General features: G+C 27.4%; 1 protein-coding gene across 2 annotated transcripts; it reads left to right on the forward strand.

The window, feature by feature from the left end:
• The first annotated feature begins 1,563 nt into the window (after window positions 1–1,563).
• Window positions 1,564–11,006, forward strand: LOC100214147 (checkpoint protein HUS1). Of its 2 annotated transcripts, XM_065810493.1 has the most exons (6): window positions 1,564–1,709; window positions 2,632–2,759; window positions 8,464–8,637; window positions 10,013–10,120; window positions 10,244–10,318; window positions 10,460–11,006. In XM_065810493.1, the coding sequence occupies exons 1-6, from the start codon at window positions 1,658–1,660 to the stop codon at window positions 10,775–10,777; spliced, it is 855 nt and encodes a 284-aa protein (XP_065666565.1). In that variant the 5' UTR covers window positions 1,564–1,657; the 3' UTR covers window positions 10,778–11,006. The 2 variants fall into 2 exon arrangements, with proteins under 2 accessions (XP_065666565.1, XP_065666566.1); XM_065810494.1 differs by lacking the exon at window positions 10,013–10,120.
• Window positions 11,007–20,043: the final 9,037 nt, after the last annotated feature.

Genomic DNA, 20,043 nt, shown 5'->3' on the forward strand with positions numbered 1-20,043 from the left:
TCTGTAAAGTAAAAATGGCACATTATACATGAATTTGTAAAGCTGCTATTGTTTGACCTTCTATAACTTCTTTGTGTAATAGTTGATTTCTTCCATTATGTGTTATACCAAAAGGCTTAAGCAAATCAGATATTAAAAAATCTTTATCAGCCATTGCATAATATCCACTCTTCTATAGCTCTCTTTTCAAAAGTCCTTATTGGTTAACTATTTCAATATCAGAAATAAAACCAACAAGCAGTTCACTAACAAAATGTTATTTTACCAAAAAAAGCAATTCCAACTAATCCTTTAAAGATAAAATGGTTCTTATAGTGGGAAAACAAACTACTTTGAATTGTAAGGCTTGAATTTCATTGACAAATCAATTTAAAACAGTCAATAATAATTTTTGTTTTAGGATAAGTCTATTTGAAACATTACGACATGTTAAGTTTTTGGTAAAATAAATTAGACCAAAATAGTATTGTACCAAGTTTAAGGTATATTAAATTTAACCATATAATAAGATCTTGACACAATAGATTTTGGTGTCTTAAACCAGGAAGTAGAATTTAAATTAAAAAAAGTCTAAGCCATGTTAATAACAAGAATAGTTGGTCAATCGATAGTTGGTCAATCATGTTTCACCTATAATCAGATATGCGATATATGAAGGATATGTAAACAATTCTTTGGGTAACTTTTCTTCAGAATGATGTTCAGGATGATAATACTTCATACTTTCACGTTCATTTCTAGGATTTAAATATTCAAATAAAATGCCAAAAATTTCTTTTCTCATGCCAGTCAACGAGTTAAAACATTTATTATCTTTTTTGTAACTAAAAATACTATTTTTCAATTGGTTGTTGATTATTTTTAAACTTTTATATTCTTCAGGCAAGCTCTATTAGTTTTCATAAACTACTACTAATCTTTTTTAAACGATTGTTTTTTTCGGATGGCAACAGCTTACAGTTTTCACAATTTTAACTATTTGTGAAATCCCGTAATGTATAAAGTTTTTTATCGCTTAACTTAGTTGTGAACTCTGACTATTTTGACTTTTTACATGGAGATTTTCAAGGTAATTTTTCTTGTGTTGTCTTAAATGAACACGAGCTTTAAACTTCAGTTGTTTTTTTTTAAGATTTTTTACTGCAATTAAATTTTATCTCCTAAGGCCCAAAGTGAAACTCCTGCACTTTAGCGTGTTTCATTATTTCAAAATTATCAGCACCTTCTTTACATCTATATTAACATATTTTGTTAATATAGATGTAAAGAAGCTTTGTGAACATCGAGTTTTTTCTCTTGGTTCGGAAAGAAAACAGACCGATATTAGTTTTTTTTATATTGTTATTATAAAATGAATTTCTATACAATGATATATAGTAATACTTCCCTCTTCCACTTTTTTTCAATATTAGTCTGATAATGCTAGAGTTAAAAAAAGACATTTTTATTTAGTACGAATATAGCTTGTTTACAATTTTGTCCTTATTGGCCTCTTTTTTTTGAAGCTGAGAAATCAGTTGCGCAATCGAATTGGAAAAATGTTTATTTAGCTTTAAAGTTAAATGTCCCGGATTAAATTTCCGTGATTTTATAAACAAAAACGCTTTTCTTAGAAAAGTCTTTATTAGTTTTAGCACTGTAATTTTTAAATTAAGATATGAAGTTTCGTGCTAAGCTTGTTGATATTGGCTGCATTCAACAGTTTACTAGTATAGCTTTTTTTTTTCCTATTTTTTTTTAAATTTTGTGGAGGATAACGTGTGGAAACAAGACATATTGTTGTTAAACAACAATACGTCTTGTTTCCACACTTTAGCAACTTATTTAGAAAAAAAATTAAAATTTCTACTATGGCCTTTTATTTTTAAAAATATAAAGCCATATAATATCTATGATATATGTATATTTTTTATGTTGAATTTAAAAAAGGGAATACTTTAAACAACATAACATTTTTTTTTCTGGTGACTTTTTCTAGAAAACTGTAAATTATAAAAATTTGTTTGTTTTTTAAAATAAAAATTGATCACAATCAAAGTGATGCTGTATATTAAAATAATTTGATTATTTTTTAAAATAAAACTAATCACAAAGTTAATCATAATCAAAGGGGTCAAACACAATCAAAGTGGTGCTGTAACCATTCATTGTGAGTTCCCAATATTACTTTTTAAATATTTTGCTTCATTTTGCCAAAAAGAGCATCCATGTGTTTTTTTATATTGCATTTTAAAGTTATTGTTGTTGTTGTTGTTGTTGTTGTTGTTGTTGTTGTTGTTGTTGTTGTTGTTGTTGTTGTAAACTGTTAAAGCTATAGTTGTGTCAAAATCAAATTTCTTTGAGCTAGGTTTTCTTTATTTTCTTAAAACAACTTTTGTTTACAGTTATTCAAATAATGTTTTATTTACTATTTTTTTTAGTCATTTAACAATTGTAAGAGTTGCTCACATAGTTTCTTATTTCAAAACTTGCAGTTTTGTAAGCTTTATGCTTTTGTACAGTTAAAAAAGCAACTTACGATTTTGCTAAAATAAGCTTTGCACTATTTACTTCATATATTAGTGTTTATTATTTAAATAAAATGTTTAATTTTATTTCTAAGGCCTTAAAGATTTTTTTGAATATTTTTAGAAGTGCTTTCAACTGTCAGCAAAATTTCTAAGACATGCACACTTAAATTATCTGAAGATCAAGTTGTATTGACTCAAAATGAAAAAGCTATCAATGGAGGAACAAGTTTTTGGTGTGAAATGAATCAGGTTATTATCATTATTAAAAATCGATTTTCTAATAAGATTATATAGATTTCTGGATCATAAATTAGCATAACACTATTTTTTGGCTGAATAATATCAGATTCAAACTTTAAATTTTGTTTTAACTAAATTTAAAGTTTTAACTAAAAAAAGACCAAAACATTAGCTTTATTGCACTAGGTATCTAAAATACATAAAATACATGTTATATTTTGTATATATATGCATATATAAACATCATTATGATCAACATGATCATTATTATCATCATCATCATCATCATCATCATCATCATCATCATCATCATCATCATCATCATTATTGTCATCGTCATCATCATCATTATTGTCATCATCAGCAGCAGCAGCAGGCTTTAGCTTTCCTCTTTTATGCTGCTTCTCTAATCATGTACAATGCTCAAACAAGCTATCATCTCTATTACAATAAACCAAAACTCATTCTAGCTTGGCTTCTTATTCAACAAGTTGCATCTTTTCACTGTATTTGTCCCTATTTATTAAATACTGGCATAAATATATGCCAGAATTTATTAAATAGGAAATATAAGTATAAAGTTATAATATATAAAAAATTATAAATTTTTTTCTAGCCCTGGCTATCAACCCCTGCTAAATCTTATAATTTTGCCAGGGCCGGATTTGCAACAAGTCTCATTTTTAGCCAGAGCTGGGGCCCTAATCACTTACTATGGGTGTGTAATTAGATGTGTAATTAGGGTTTTTTAGCATAAGATTACAAGAAATATGTTTTAAATAAAGACTTTAAATTTAAGAAAAAAAATGATGTTTAATAAAATCTTGAAAGTGATTAATGCTTTGCATTGAGTCATGTGAGGAAAACACTATAACCAGGAAACATGAACCATCACTAACATGTTTGCTAATATATATATACATATATATATATATATATATATATATATATATATAAATATATATATATATATATATATATATATATATATATATATATATATATATATATATATATATATATATATATATATATATATATATATATATATACACACACACACACACACACACTTAATAATATACAGATAAAAATATACAGATAAAAACAAGTAGATATGAAACTTACAGAGATTTTTTAGATTTGAACTCAGTACTTTTTTCCTTGCAAATCAAATTTTAACCACTGCACCTTTACTAAATGATGTCAATCATTTGTAAAGATTGAAACCATGTATTTTCAATGAACTATTTTATGTGGTGTTAAAACTATATTTTTCTCAAAATAATGTCTAGATTCTAAGAAATTGTTGATTTTATTTTGAGAATATATGATGATCATTTGTTAATGTAGCATCACTCCATTGTTGATTATAATGTCTAGATTCTAAGAAATTGTTGATTATATTTTGAGAATATATGATGATTATTTGTCAATGTAGCAGCACTTCATTGCGAGTCAGGCTATTTGTGAGTCGATGAAAACTAAATATTTAAATTTAGTAATTATTTAAAACTCTAATTAAAATGTGAAAAAATAGGGCTAAATTATGCGCACAAAATTTGACTTTTTCTTATAAGTAAGTTTTAATGAATGATAAAACTTCTTATTTGTTATATATCATTAAGCAGCATTTAATAATGATAAAATATAAATAGTATAAAAGTTATAACTGTATATACAGAGGTGTGAAAATTATTAGACTCAACTAGGTTTTTTTCAATAAAAATAGTTTTTATATTCTAAAAAGAATTTATTGAACAATTTAAAGTTACATTAATACTTTGTATGCATGCCTTTAGCCTTAAGTAACATTTCTATACGCTTTGGCATGATTTCTACAAGAACTGGACATTTATTTTTTATTTCCTCATCATGGTGCCATATTTTGATAAGTTGTTCAATCAATTGAACTTTTGTGGCAATGCTGGTTTTCTTTAGGTTTTTCTTAACAACTACCCATAAATTCTCTATGGGGTTCATATCTGGGCTGTTTCCTGGCCATAGCAATGTTTGTACATGGTTTTCTGTCAAAAACTTTGTCACTGACTTGGCTTTATGGCATGGTGCACCATCATGCATGAAAACACAGTTTCCATCAGGATACCAGTCTCTCAATTGGGGCAGCAGTCTTGTTTCCAAAACTTTCTTATACTGGTGCTGATTCATTGTGCCTTCAACAATATGTAAACCCCCTGTGCCTTTGGCTGAGATGATACTCCACACCATAACTATGGTAGGATGCTTCACAGTCTGAGCAACACAAGTCTCAGAAAACTCTTCGTTTGAAGATCTCCTCACATATTGACTGCTTTCATCACATATTGAAAATATGGATTCATCAGAGAAGCAGACCTGTAATCAGATAATATAACAGACTGCAATAACATAGCTGAGTATTGACCAGAATTGGCAGATGAGAATGAAAAGATCTTGAAAATTGACGGTTAAGTGTGAAAGAAAAAGGAACATGGGTTGGTTGGTGTTAGGGTAGAAATTTTTGTTTAAAGAAGCATGTGTAAGAAAAATTATTGAAATGTTTAAGTTACTCACCTTACTCCAATCACTTCCAAAGCAAGATTTAACCTCATGGGCTCAGTTAACCCTTTTTTTAGCCATTGCCCTTGTTATTTTGGCTTTCTTTCTTGGCCAACGTGCTTTCAGGAAGACCTACATTAATAAGTCTTCTCCTAATCGTAGAACTGCAAATATCAACACCATACTTCTCCAAGGACTTTTTTAAGTGTTCACTAGTGGCTCTTCTATTCACTTTAGCCATATGGATAAGTTTGTGTTGGGTTCTCGGGCTCACTTTGGACTTGCATCCACAATTTCCTTATCATTCAGAATTGTAATCTTGCCTATTTTTAATAGCCTGGCTGATACGGCTTACAGATTTCTGTGAAATTTGTAGTCTTGAAGCTATTTCTTGTTGTGAATACGTTTTTTCTTCAAACAATGTTTTAGTAACAGCAACTTTTCTAGGTGAAAGATCTTTGGTTCTCCCCATAACCTCAAAATCTGTAGAAAAAAACAAAACAATTTGTAATCAGACTTTTTATACATTTTAAAATAGAAGTTATAACAAATAAACATTAATATGTTAATGGTTAACCATAATGATTTAATTAAACTCACCTTCAGCTTTTATTTTGATGAATGTACATTTTATTTTGATGAATGTACATCAGCTATTGACCACTTTTATGTTTATAGCAGTGTTGACAACCCACCAAGCTTATGTGTGGTTACCAAGTTACTAAAGGCTAAAGGCATGCATACAAAGTATTAATGTAACTTTAAATTGTTCAATAAATTCTTTTTAGAATATAAAAACTATTTTTATTGAAAAAAACCTAGAGTCTAATAATTTTCACACCTCTGTAGTATAAATATACATGCATAAATATTTGAATTAAGTAAACAATGAAATCTTTAATTTAAATTTTTAAATAAAAGATTTCATAGTCATTCTTTGATAAACATTTTTTAAAAAGTCTATCAAAATATGGCTATGAAAAAATAATGCTAAACAAACTCAAAGTGAGAGAGCAACAAAACAAGTTTACAAAGTTCAAATTTAATTTGTTCTTTTTAAGTAAATGAATTTTAACTGAAAAAGTAGTTAATTTTTAAAAACTTTTGAATAAATAGTTCAAAGTGAGTTTAAAGTTTAAATAAATAAAGTTAATTTCTGGTAAGTTGAACATCAGTTAACTCGATCTTTTGTTATCTTGAACTGTTTCATTTGATCCCTTAAAATCGAACCTTTGATAACTTGAGCTTTGTTAAGTTTTTGTTAATCTTTTTGTCCTCTTTCAGCAAATTTCTTCGGATAACTCAAACTTTTTGTATGGGAAATTAAGAAATCAAAATAATTTAATTAAATTTTATTTTCATTCCATATAAAACATAAATAACAGTAGCCTAATATTTTCTTAATTTCTTCATAGTATTTAAATCTAAATAGGATAGATTGCTATCAGTTTTTAAATAATGCTATAATTATACTGTTATAAAATAAATTATAATAATATAGAATTAAAAAAAAAATGGTTTCATAGTTTTAATGAATTAATACAATTTTTGGACACAATTTTATTACTAAACAATAAGGAAGTCATTGTGTTGTTAAGCTTTTTTGAGTGGTATCTTTTGAGTGTACAGCAACAATACAATACATAACTTCTTTAACTGAAAGATTTTACACACTTTTATTGGTATATTGAAAAGAAAAATCACTTTATTCGAACTAATATCTCATATTATTTCAACTTAACTTATTTTAGCTTATTTTAACTTAAGTTCAACTTAATTAGCTCTAGTTCAAAGATAGCAACAAAACAACTTTATAAAATTCAAATCAATTTGTTTTTTTTTCGAGTAAATTTTAACTAACGACTTAAACATTTTACTTTCATTATTAAATAATAATCACTGAACCTTTTCCAAATATTACTTTCAAAACATATTTTAAATTTTATTTATATAGTGCATTGATCAAACTTAATAACGTCATTTCTTTACACACATCAAGAAAACATTACTTTCAAAACATATACTATTTTAAATTTTGTTTATATAGTGCATTAATTAAACTTTGTCTTTACGCACATCAAGAATATAGATGTTGACCACTTCGAGGCGAAGTATATATTATAATGTTCTGGATTATTTTTTTAATCCAGAGCAGGTGCTAAATGTTAGCGGTTATGGTTTATTTAACAACACTGCTAATAGTTTAATGTTTTGAAACTTACTATTCAATTAGCACAGTTATTTGAAATAAATGAATCCAACCATATTTGATAAAAAGTAGCAGTTGTGTTGCTATGTCACAATCACAAGAAAAAACTTATCCCAAACTGCATGATATAGTTAATTTAAATTAGCACTTTCACAAACTTAAAGTAACACTAAAAATACAAAATAGTCTTAAAATAAAAAAAAAAAAGAATTACAGTGGTTTAAAAAACAACACACTAGAGGGAAGCATCTAAACAAATTTATCAGGCTCTATTAATAATAAAGTCTGCAATTGTTGAATCAGGAAAGGTTTTTTCTGTTTTTGGCATAGTTTGTACCGAAATAAAGTCCAGTTCGAATACTAAATATTTTTTAAGGTCTTTAAAATTTGTGTTAAAAATTTTCTTGCGGTATTCTACAACAAAGAATACTATGCAGAAGAATGACAACGGGATTCTAATTTTCTAATTATTTGTTAAAAAAATTCTCATTTGATACCACCATCAATATTACAAAATTTATTACTAGCTGAAGTAATAAATTTGTACCATCTCTGGTAGTAAACTATTATAAACACCAAAATTCAATGACCTACCAGTTTAACCCTTTTTATTTGTAACAATAATTTAGAATATTTTCAAAATTAATTAAGCCAAGTTTAAATATATATATATATATATATATATTTATATATTTATATATATATATATTTATATATATATATATATATATATATATATATATATATATTTATATATATATATATATATATATATTTATATATATATATATATATATATATTTATATATTTATATATATATATATATATATATATATATATATATATATATATATATATATATATATATATATATATATATATATATATACATATGATTATGAAAATTGAATTTTTTATAATTGATATAAATTTTTCACATTGATTTATGATTTTTATGGAATCAGGTTGATTACTTTGATGAATATCGAATTGAAGGAAAAGATGAGAAAAATGAAATTTATCTGGAAATTAATAATGAAAATGTTTTACGTGCAATGAGATCTGGCCACACTGCCCAGTTTATTAAAATCAAGCTTACAAAAAAACAAACACCTTGCTTGACATTTGAAATCACTTTGGTAAGTTAGATTAATAGTGTAAGATATGCAAAAGTAATGATTTACTATAATTAAGTGTGTTATTATCAAATTTAACTACTGTATATTTTGTATCATTTTTTAATTATTTAGTAATTTTAATTTAATTAATAATAATTTAATTTAATTAATAGTAATTTTAATTATTAAGTAATTTAGTTAATTAGTAAATATAATAGCAAAGTATAGTTCAGCAGTTAAACAAATAATTGTTTAGTATAGATGTTTTCACTCAAAATTGTTGCTTTTAACTCTTGTGAGCTCAAAGAATTCTAAAAGCCAAAGTTTAATGCAGAGTACAATATTATTTTGATAAAGTTTTACCTGTATTTTTAATTTTTTTTTTCGTTTTTTTTTGTTGCTTTTGAGACTTTTTTTAAAACATCAGAATTGAAAATGGACTTTTGCGTGTTTAAAGTACCAGTTTGTTTTGTTTTTTAATGCAAAAAATATATATATATTTAAAATAACACCTGTATCATAGAATTTGAGACTGAGTCTAAACTTAAAAAAAACTTAAAAAAACTTGATAAAAAAAGATTTTTGGTATGCACATAGAATAAAATAAAAAATATAAAAAAAAATCTTTTTAAAAACAACATTTTAAAAATGGACTCAAAAGTAAAAAATAAACTATTTCACGGGACCCAAGGACTTAGTGTACATACACAACCTGAAATATCCATTAAAGTCAATGACTGAAAATGTTGGGTTACTAAGTACCACTTGTTTCTTTTGGCGCCCAACATTTTCAGTCATTGACTTTAATGGATATTTCAGGTTGTGTATGTACACTAAGTCCTTGTGTCCCGTGAAATAGTTTATTTTTTACTTTTGATCCATTTTTAAAATGTTGTTTTTAAAAAGATTTTTTTATATATATTTTCTATCATTCAACAGTGATTCTATTTATTTATGTTAAATTAAAATGCTAAAAGTTTGTTATTTATTGTTTGTTTTAATTACTTTTCTTAACGATTTCTTTTATTTTTACCACTGACCTCATGTTTGTTTTGCGCGGATACTAAAAACCATTAAGAAAAATTTGTATATATTTATTTATTTTTATTTTTTTTTTTACATATAAAATTTGTTACTTTTATAGTATATATAACATATATAAAAAACATATGCAATATGTAGTAAACAATTAGTGATCAGTTGAAGTATTCTATATTTCTCAATATAGAAATTATTCTATATTGTGAAATGTTATACCTTTTTGTTGTTGTTTTAAAATCTAAAAAGATTTTAAACTTTTAAAACATGTTTTTAGAAATGAAAAAGAAAGATAAGTGGATATGCTTATTGATCATTGATTAATAATTAACTACAATAATTTCATTGTATTCAATAGTCCTCTCTTACTGCCCACACACGCAATGTCATCCATGATGTTCCTGTTGCAGTAATTCCTACGAGGTACTGGGACGATTTTAAGAAACCAACTTTGCCCAACTATAATGTATAATTATAATTTATTTTTGTTTATTGCTAATTGTGTTGATGTTTTTTTATTTGTGTTGAATTTTGTTGCTTGTTTTGATGTGAGTTTTAAGTCTATTTTTATTTGTTTTGTTTTTTTCAGATTAAGATTCATACGCCAAACCTCAAAATAATGAAGAGTGTTGTTGAAAGAATGAAAAACATCAGCGGCTTTATGGTATTTCTTTTTAGGCTTATTTGACACAGTTGATTTGATATGAAATAAAGAATTTGCTTCTTATTTATTGTTCAAAATTTTTTTTTTTTTTTTTTTTTTTTGATATTTTGTTATTTAATTTTTGATATATAATATTTTAAGGTGATTACGGCTTTGCAAAATGGAGAGCTGTGTTTCAGGGTTGAAACAGATGAAGTTACTGCGTCAACTTACTTTCAGAATATGCTAGTAGAACCCAATGAAAAGAGCACACTTGTAGAGCATGATATTGATAATACTGAATCCGTGGGAGCCCGTGTTGACATCCAAAAATTGTTATCATTTCTTCACGCCCAACTATTAAATGCCACAAAAACAATATGCGCGATTGTTGATCAAAGAGCAGTACACATGTTCGTAGATTGCAATGATTTGCTATTTCAGTATTTTATCCCTTCTACAAATATATCTATTACATAGATAACTCCATAAAGCACATTATGAATCACCAAGATACAACCTCTACAAAATCTCTTCAATAATTAACTTTTTCTGTCGATAGAACTTCTATTGTATTATTTGTGGTCTTTTTAGATATGTTAAAATTATTGGTTTTACACTTGAATTTTGGGAGTTTATTGTTTAAGTTATTTTTGATTGTTGTTGACAATTCCTTTGGTTTCAGAATTAAATAGACACCATGATTCTATTTTATGTTTTTTTTTTACAACTTTTAGTGTCTCATTAAATATGTGTATATATATATATACAACCCTCTCTATATATATATATATATATATATATATATATATATATATATATATATATATATATATATATATATATATATATATATATACATATACATATACATATACATATACATATACATATACATATACATATACATATATATTAGGGTAGGCCACATTATCACATAAATTTTTCAAAGAGTCAATTTTACTTATGTCTGCATCAAATATTGTTCTTTTTACTATAAGAAACATTTTTTGCTTTGAAAGTGTTTACGCAGCATATCTCTAAGTTATGTCGAACTTTATTTTAAGTCTAAATTATTTGAATAACGACATAAACACAAAACTTCCATTACATCTGTTCCATTTTTTAATTTGTTCGGCTAAATACTTACGAATAATGGCGTATTTCAATTGTTTTTTTATATTTAGCAAACAAAATGTCCTCATGCTTTTTTAATTGTACCGCACTTAAAGATCGTTTCGCAACGCAGTGACTTTTTATTCTCAAATAAACACGCTTAAAATACTGAATAAGATTTTATACTTTACAATATGGTAATTTTACACACTTGTCCGAAAATGAGAATAATTACTCCGAAAAAACCCTTTGGTGTGAACAATGTACACACCTTCCTGATAAGAAAAATCCAAAAATTGAAATCTTTTATAACCGTCCGAGAAAAAAAATTCATTTCGTTATTATTACAAAGCCCTAGTGAGTAATATTTAACTCTAAACAAGTTTTTGTAATTCTAGGAAAAAGCAGTTTTTGTCAAGTGTTAAATTCTGCATGACAACTTTTTTTTAACTTCAAAGCAAAAATGCCAAATTCTGTTAAAAACATGATGACTGTAGGAAAACAGTTTGTTTCCTATATTTGAACAAATGTACTCGAGAATTGACAAGTTTTTTGATTGAGCAAATCAAGAAATCAGTTTCATTCACACTTGACTTTTCTGACTCACGAGTTCCAAGTGGAATTTGCAATACCTGCAGGGTTCTTTTAGGAAAAAAGTGCTAAGGTGAAAATGTGGCTCTCCCAAAACTTTATGATTTCACAGAAGTCCTGGTTAGACCAGAGATACGTGGTCAGCCTTGTGATTGCATTATTTGTCAAATTGGTCATTTGAAAGTGCTTCAAAAGCATCTTTTGGACAAATCAGAATCTTCAGGAGCTTCATAAAATCAAAGAATATGTTCAGACTGTCTGACACCTGTTGCAAGAGGAGTGTCACATCAGTGCAATTAATACACCTTCAGAGAAAATCTTAAAGAACTTGCTTCAAAGGATCCAAAAGCCAGTGAACAGATTACATCGACTGTTATCTCAGCAAAACAATCCTCATCTCATGGAACTGCAAGAATTGTGCAAAGTGGTGGAGGCCGTCCCATGCCAATTACTCCAGGTAAAGGGAATCTTGCTTAATACTTGTGGTAGTGGTGTAGTGGTAAAGCACTCGCTTTATAAGCGAGAGGTTCCGAGTTCGATCCCCACCACGTCCTTGTTCGTCAAAGGTTCGTGTTTTGTAGTTATAGAGTTGAGAGAGGGTTATAACCACAAATAAGTAACCTCCTCGTCTGTAGTTTTGCATTTTAATTAGGCCACTGCTTTTTAAGTGTCTCAAGTTAGTGTTTTTCAAATTTATTTCCTAAAGGTCCTTCAAACCCCAATAGACTGTTTGGTGATGTGCCACTTCTACGAGCTCAAGATCTTGCCTGCATACAAAACAACACTGGACTGTCAAACAACAACATCAAAAAATTTGCATCTACATTAAACCAAGTCACAAATACAAAAGTTGTCGAGCCAAGATTTAAAGAAAAGTTTCTTGACATTGGAAAGGCTGTGTTATTTCAAACACCCAGAGACAGTGGAGTTAAGCGCCAACTTCTCGCTGCAATTGCTGAGGATGTTCCTGAAAATAATGATAACCTCAAAAGCATCTTGTCTTTAATTTGTCCAAGTGAAGTAGATTTTTCTTTGTCCTGTGACATGAAGTTAGCAAACCTTGTTTGCGGGCTTCAATCCCATGCCAGCTCTCATCCATGTACTTGCTATGATGTGGATTACCGTAACTTGTCACAATGTGGAAAATTCCGCACTCTTGGCTCAATAAGAAAGTGATTTGCTTATTTTCAAGATTCAGGTCTGGACCACAAGAAGGTCAAGCAGTTTCAAAATGTTGTTCATCATCCACTCTTAGATGTGCATGACTCTACTTTTGTTCTTGACAAGATCCCACTCATGGAACTTTATCTTTTACTTGGTGTGGTGAACCATTTGTTTAAAACACTAAAAGAAACCTGGGATAAAGCTGATGAATGGCCAAAAGCACTTCACATCAAGCTTAAGCCATTTCATGGAGACAAGTTTGCTGGTAATGAGTGTTGAAAACTTTTGAAACGTGTTGAACTTCTTCAAAGACTTGCTGAAGAAGATTCAGCATTCCAAGTTTTTCCATGGATTGATACACTCAAAAAGTTTAATGCAGTTGTGTCCTCTTGTTTCGGAAATTAGTTGCAGAGTAACTATGCAGAAAAAATCACACAGTTCAAAAATTCCTTCCTTTATTTGCCAAAGACAAGTGTGACCCCTAAAGTCCACGCCGTTTTCTTTCATGTCAAGGAATTCATTGATCACAGGAAGGAATCTCTTGGCAAGTACAGTGAGCAGGCCACAGAGGCATTGCATCACAACTTCAGGACTTCAGGACACATTGGGAAAGATACAGGAGGCCAATAGACCATCCAGAATAATTGCGAAACCTACAAAATTGTCTTGTTGATTTCAACAGCAAGAACTAGTGAAAGCATTGGCTCCTCTTGAAAACCTGTTGAAATTTTTTAAAAAAATCATCATTTTGAATTTAAAATTTTGATTAAAATTTAAGTAACGCACTGTTTGTTTTTTGAATTTATAATGTGGAAAGTGCTGTGAAGAATTTTTTGATTACATAAGAAAAAATAACCTTTTATTTATTGAGAATAAAATGTTCAGAAAAGCAAAAATTGTTTTATGATTTTGAGAATAGTAGTCAACATTCGATTTCTTATTTTTATGTTTTTTATTACAAAGATAAAAAATATTACATTTCCAGCATTTTTCAACTTTTTTGACAATGCCAAAAACTTCAAAGTGATTTTTTTTTTTCGGACGGTCATAAAAGATTTCAATTTTTGGATTTTTCATATCAGGAAGGTGTGTAAATTGTTCCCACTAAAGGGTTTTTCCGGTGCGTTTCGGAGTAATTATTCTCATTTTCGGACAAGAGTGCTTGGCTTGTATTTTATAAAGTGTGCTTTAGCTCGTATTCTTGTGTAGAAGAAAGTCTTTCTAAATCTTTAAAAGAGTGTTCGCAATGTCATTCCATTCTTAAATCTGTATGTACTAAAAAAGCTTGTCGATTTGGTAACTAAAAGCCGACAATGATTCTCCCTGCATCTGCAGCATCATCCTCTGATTCTTTAAAAAAAAAAACACTCTATTTTGGTTCTGATTCAAATATTTTAAATCTTAATGACTCGGAGATGTTTTTTTTAGATAAAATGTTTGTTTATTGCATGTCTCTTTTTCAGAATATTTTATGGTATTCATATATATTTTTTTTCATTTTATGTTATTCAAAAAAAAATTATTGCTATTATTAAAGCTGTTATTGTATTAAATCTATACTTTTCTTATTATTTTTCATATTTCCTATTATTTAAAATATACATTGTTATTGTATTAAAAGCTAGATTTCCTTTTTCAAAACTAGTGACCCCTTAAAAACTACATCCATAGCACTGCGAAAAAATTACAAAATAAACATCTTTAAGCGTTTGTAAATTAGTTAATATTACATTGGTGGATTAGAACAAGTCTAACATTATCTAGAAATAAGATAATTGCAAACCTAAAATTAAATTATTAAACAGAAGGAGGCCATAATGCATAAATTGAACAATTTTTAAAGCTAAAAATTTGATTTGCATTCTCTTTTTAGGGATTTTAAAAATGTAAAAGAGGTAAATTTTTAATTAATTTGTCATCTAGGATATTTAGAGATACTGATTCAATCATTGTTTAATAATTTTATTTGTATTAGTGGAACCCAGAGCTTTAATTACATTTATATGTGTAGTTTATATGTGTAGTTTATATGTGTTTTATGTGAAGTTTATATGAGTAGTGTTTAAAGTGGTATGTATTTTTAAGTGAATTCTACATGTATATTAACTTTTGCATTCGTTTTGAAGTAAAAAATCAATCATCATGCTTTAATTGTTAATATTTTTCTATTAGTCATAAGTTGTAATTCATTTTAAAAATGGCGTCTCTTATACACAAGAAATATAAACTGACAAAAAACAATCCGGCAGAGTTAATAAAAAAGAAATACATAACAGCATTGAAATCATCAGATGAAATTTGGTTAGTTGAATACCCGATTAAAGATATTAATACCAGTTCTCTGCCTACTACTCTCGATGTCTACAAATTTTTAAGGTTTATATATTTTTTAAATTTTTTCAAACTTCAATTGGTGTATTACATACTTTTTTTTATAGATGAAAATAATGTGCTTTAATTGAATTTCTTCTTTTGTTTGTTAGGGTATCACTTAAAAATGATGAACAATTCATTTTAAGTTTTTTCCAAATATAAAAAAGAATTAAATATTAAAAGAGATATTTCAAAATTAAAGTTAGCTGCTAACTATAAAAACTGCTGATGTATTTTGGGATAAAGCTGATATTCCTTGCAAGCACGAAAAATAATGCTTGTAATACTGGAGTGAGAAACGGAGCAGCAACTCTTCTTGAGGAAACCAAATCTATTAAAACGTTTCTCTGGCTTGCATGCCGCCATTATGTTTTAGAACTGATTCTTTGGTCATTTTGGAATGCTTTATTTCAAAAGGAGACAACATCTGATGATAATATAGAGTTTTAAATATTTAAAAAGGTATGGCTTAACTCTGAAAATATTCCTCTCAAAATTTCTAATTGGACCCTTAATCTTGAAAATCCTTTCTTAAAAAAAAAAAGCAAACGATACTCGCAATATTTTAGAGAATGTGTTACAATCTAAGCATCACGCACGAGACGATTAAAAACAGGGATGTGGAGTCGTAAAAAAAAGTACCAACTCCGACTCCAATCGTTGAAATTTTCCGTATACGACTCCGACTTCGACTCCAACTCCGACTCCAAATCAAAATTTTTGAAAAACTCTTTGAATTCTTTAAAAAATATTACGTGATTTAGCCAAATTTATGAAAAGTTATTTGAAGGTTTAATATGAATTTAAGATTAACTGAATATTTTGTACATGCACTTGCAATACCGAGAAGTTTTACTATTCGAGTCGGAGTCGGGATTTCGTTTAGCAACTCCGACTCCAGCTCTGCTAAAAACGTTGCAACTCCGCGACTCCAACTCCACAACCCTGATTTTAAAGAAGCTGCAGAATTATCAATTTTTCTATTAGGTAGAGAGAACCCCAAGAAACAAAAAAAATTATGGCGCTAGTCATCATGTCAGATGGATGGCGCATTTACTGTACGCACTAAAGATGTTAATCTTTAAAGATGAATTAATGGAATCTGATTTAGGCATCTTAAAAATATTTTTGACTTTCAGCTCAGCCATTTTCATTAAAGCTTGGTTAGAAGCATCAAAAGCTAGTGATGCACAAGTTAATGATATAGAGTTGTTAAACAACCTAGAAACTCTTAAAAGTATACCAAACTTCTGTGTGGCCGCTGAAAAAGCCTGACAAGTTTTAATCAGACACTTTTGGTATATAACCCAACAGGTGTCTGTACTAAGTTTATTATTAAATAAACTTTCTCTAAATGATAAACAAAGAACTGCAAAAAAATATCAGATTATGGAAAACCACTTGGTATCAATTGCGGTAAAACAACTTCCATTAATTAAAAAAAATTCTGAAATATTTTCTTACATTGGGAAAAAATCTTGGTTGATTTTTCACAACTTAAGAGATGATGGAAAATGGCTCAAAACTCCTTCATCGAAATGGGACGAGAATACTAACTAAAGGTAACTAACGACGCGGATGAGAGAGGAACCAAATTGTGTTCCGATTACCTTCAAATACTAACAAAGGTATACCAGAAAATTAATTTATAATTTAGAAAAAAAATCAACACAAACAAAACAAAACATTTAAAACAGGTTGAAATAATGTTTTTAATGATTGAAATATTTCTATTCTTTAGGATGAAGCTGTACGAAACGATTTTTTTAACGAGGTCGAAAATCATAAAAAAATTGTTGGCAATATAAATAAGAAGCGGTTATTTGCTGATTTAGCGCAGTACAAATAACTGCTTTTATAACACTTTTAATATAGGATAAAATATCCTGCATTAGAAGATAATTAAGTATTTTAATGAAAAAATATTGTTTTTAACAAACATTTTTTATAGAAATAAAAACTATTATTGTTCGATTAATTAAAAAATATTGTTCAACTAAGTGGAAAGTCTTTCCTACAAAATTTCAATTTTGACGTATTTTAGGTTTAAAAATGAAAATAATCAAATCAAATTCGACAGCACTCAATAATGTTTTTATATAATTTTTTTAATATAATCTATATTCTTATGTGTAAAGGATCGTGTTTCTTTGCAGACAAGTGAAGTTTTCGGAAAATTTTGTTTTTGGCCTACCCTAATATATATATATATATATAAATATATATATATATATATATATATATATATATATATATATATATATATATATATATATATATATATATATATATATATATATATATATATATATATATATATATATATATATTTAATATATGAGCATCAATAAATACGAGTTCTCTCAATATTAATTTTTTTATTTTATCTAAGAAATTTTCGCTAGACTATTGATACTAGCATCTTCAGCTTTAATTACAAATTATTAATTAAATTACAAACAAACGGTAACGTCACTTTTTAATGGCTTCTTTAAATTTCGCTTTAATTGGGCTTCTTTAATATTACGTAGGTATAAAAAATATGGCTTCCAGAATTGCGTTTTTACATATTGACCATCATCTAAATTCATACCTCCATTTTTAGGTCCGCATTTGTTGAACTGAATTTCGATTGCCTCTCGAACTTTTCTTTCAAATTTTTTGGGTTCTACTTTTAACGTCTTCACTTGATCCCATTTTATACTACATGAACATTTAATTTTATGATGCCCAATTGCAGATTGTTCTAATTTTTCTTCAAAAACTTTTTTTTGGTGTTGTTTTTTTCTTGTTGCTATATTCATTTTTGTTTCGCCGATGTAATTTTGTTCACACTCGGATTCTATTAGGTATACTCCGGGATGGCTATTTGATGGTAGTTTTGTTTTGTTGCGTGAAGTTAGCAAACATTTAAGATTTGCAGATTTAAAGACTGCCCTGTAACCTGCTTTCCTAAAGATTTTTCGAAGTTTTGGTTATAATATTGGGATCCACGATAGTGATATAGTTGGCATGGTTGCTTCGTTGTTAGATAAAACTATTTCATTATTTGAGTGTCGTTTTTTTATAACAATATTTGCAAGGTCTTGTAATTTTTTCTTTTCGTATCCATTTTCAGCGAACATATTATTAGGAAATCGATTTCTTTATTTAAAAATTTTTCAAAGCAAATTGATAAAGCTCCATGAATAAATCCTTTAAATATTCTTTCTAAGATTTTTGGATCGTGGTTTGAATTGGGCTTAACCTGAATATTTGCTATTGCTTTTTGCAAAACAACACCAAAAAAATGTTTTTGAAGAAAAATTAGAACAATCTGCAATTAGGCATCATAAAATTAAATGTTCATGTAGTATAAAATGGGATCAAGTAAAGACGTTAAAAGTAGAATCCAACAAATTTGAAAGAAAAGTTCGAGAGGCAATCGAAATTCAGTTCAACAAATGCGGACCTAAAAATGGAGGTATGAATTTAGATGATGGTCAATATGTAAAAACGCAATTCTTGACGCCATACTTTTTATACCTACGTAATATTAAAGAAGCCCGATTAAAGCGAAATTTAAAGAAGCCATTAAAAAGTGGCGTAACCGTTTGTTTGTAATTTAGTAAATAATTTGTAATTAAAGCTGAAGATGCTAGTATCAATAATCTAGCGAAAATTTCTTAGATAAAATAAAAAAAATTAGTATTGAGAGAATTCGTATTTATTGATGTTCATATATTAAATTTATTCAAATCTCATACAAGATGTCGTAATTTAAAAAATATATATATATATATATATATATATATATTAATAAACAAGACAAACTTTTTAATTAATAAAACCATTTTATTAATTCTAAACAAAACAATACATGTTTCGACTATCAATGGTCATCTTCAGTTTAATTTTAGTCTAATAAGTTCGAATTAAAACTTAAAGAAAGCATGTTTATAGAATGGTTAAAACCTGATATGAACAAACAGGTCAACCATGTCCAATTGACACTTTCTGTTTAGTTATTACTTTCTATGTATTTTTTTTATTAACCTATTCTTTCGTCACTTCCTATTTGTTTTTTAGTATGACTTGTTATTCTTATAATAGTTTTTGTTGTATTTTTGTAATTAAATTAATAGTTTGTACACAGATAATTACATTTTGTATTGGTATTGAAAAAATCACCTAAAGAGGTATTTAAACAAATTTAAAAATTAAACTTCAACTGAAGATGACTATTGAGTCGAAACATGTATTGTTTTGTTTAGAATTAATAAAATGGTTTTATTAATTAAAAAGTTTGTCATGTTTATTAAAATACTTACATTTTTTGTGCTAAAAAAGAAATTTTGGATATATATATATATATATATATATATATATATATATATATATATATATATATATATATATATATATATATATATATATATATTAGGGTAGATCACTACTTTTCCTGAGACACTAGTTTCCAGAACTACTTTTTGTGGATTGATTAAGAAGGCTTGGAGTGAATT

The sequence above is a fragment of the Hydra vulgaris genome, chromosome 11 (assembly GCF_038396675.1).
Source record: "Hydra vulgaris chromosome 11, alternate assembly HydraT2T_AEP".
In the NCBI taxonomy this organism is placed as follows: Eukaryota; Metazoa; Cnidaria; class Hydrozoa; order Anthoathecata; family Hydridae; genus Hydra; species Hydra vulgaris.

Coding starts and splice junctions, on each gene's coding strand:
- LOC100214147 (XM_065810493.1), top strand. CDS start 1,658: ATGAAGTTTCGTGCTAAGCTTGTTGATATTGGCTGCATTCAACAGTTT. Junction 1,710..2,631: donor CTGCATTCAACAGTTTACTA/GTATAGCTTTTT, acceptor GAATATTTTTAG/AAGTGCTTTCAACTGTCAGC. Junction 10,121..10,243: donor CAACTTTGCCCAACTATAAT/GTATAATTATAA, acceptor TGTTTTTTTCAG/ATTAAGATTCATACGCCAAA.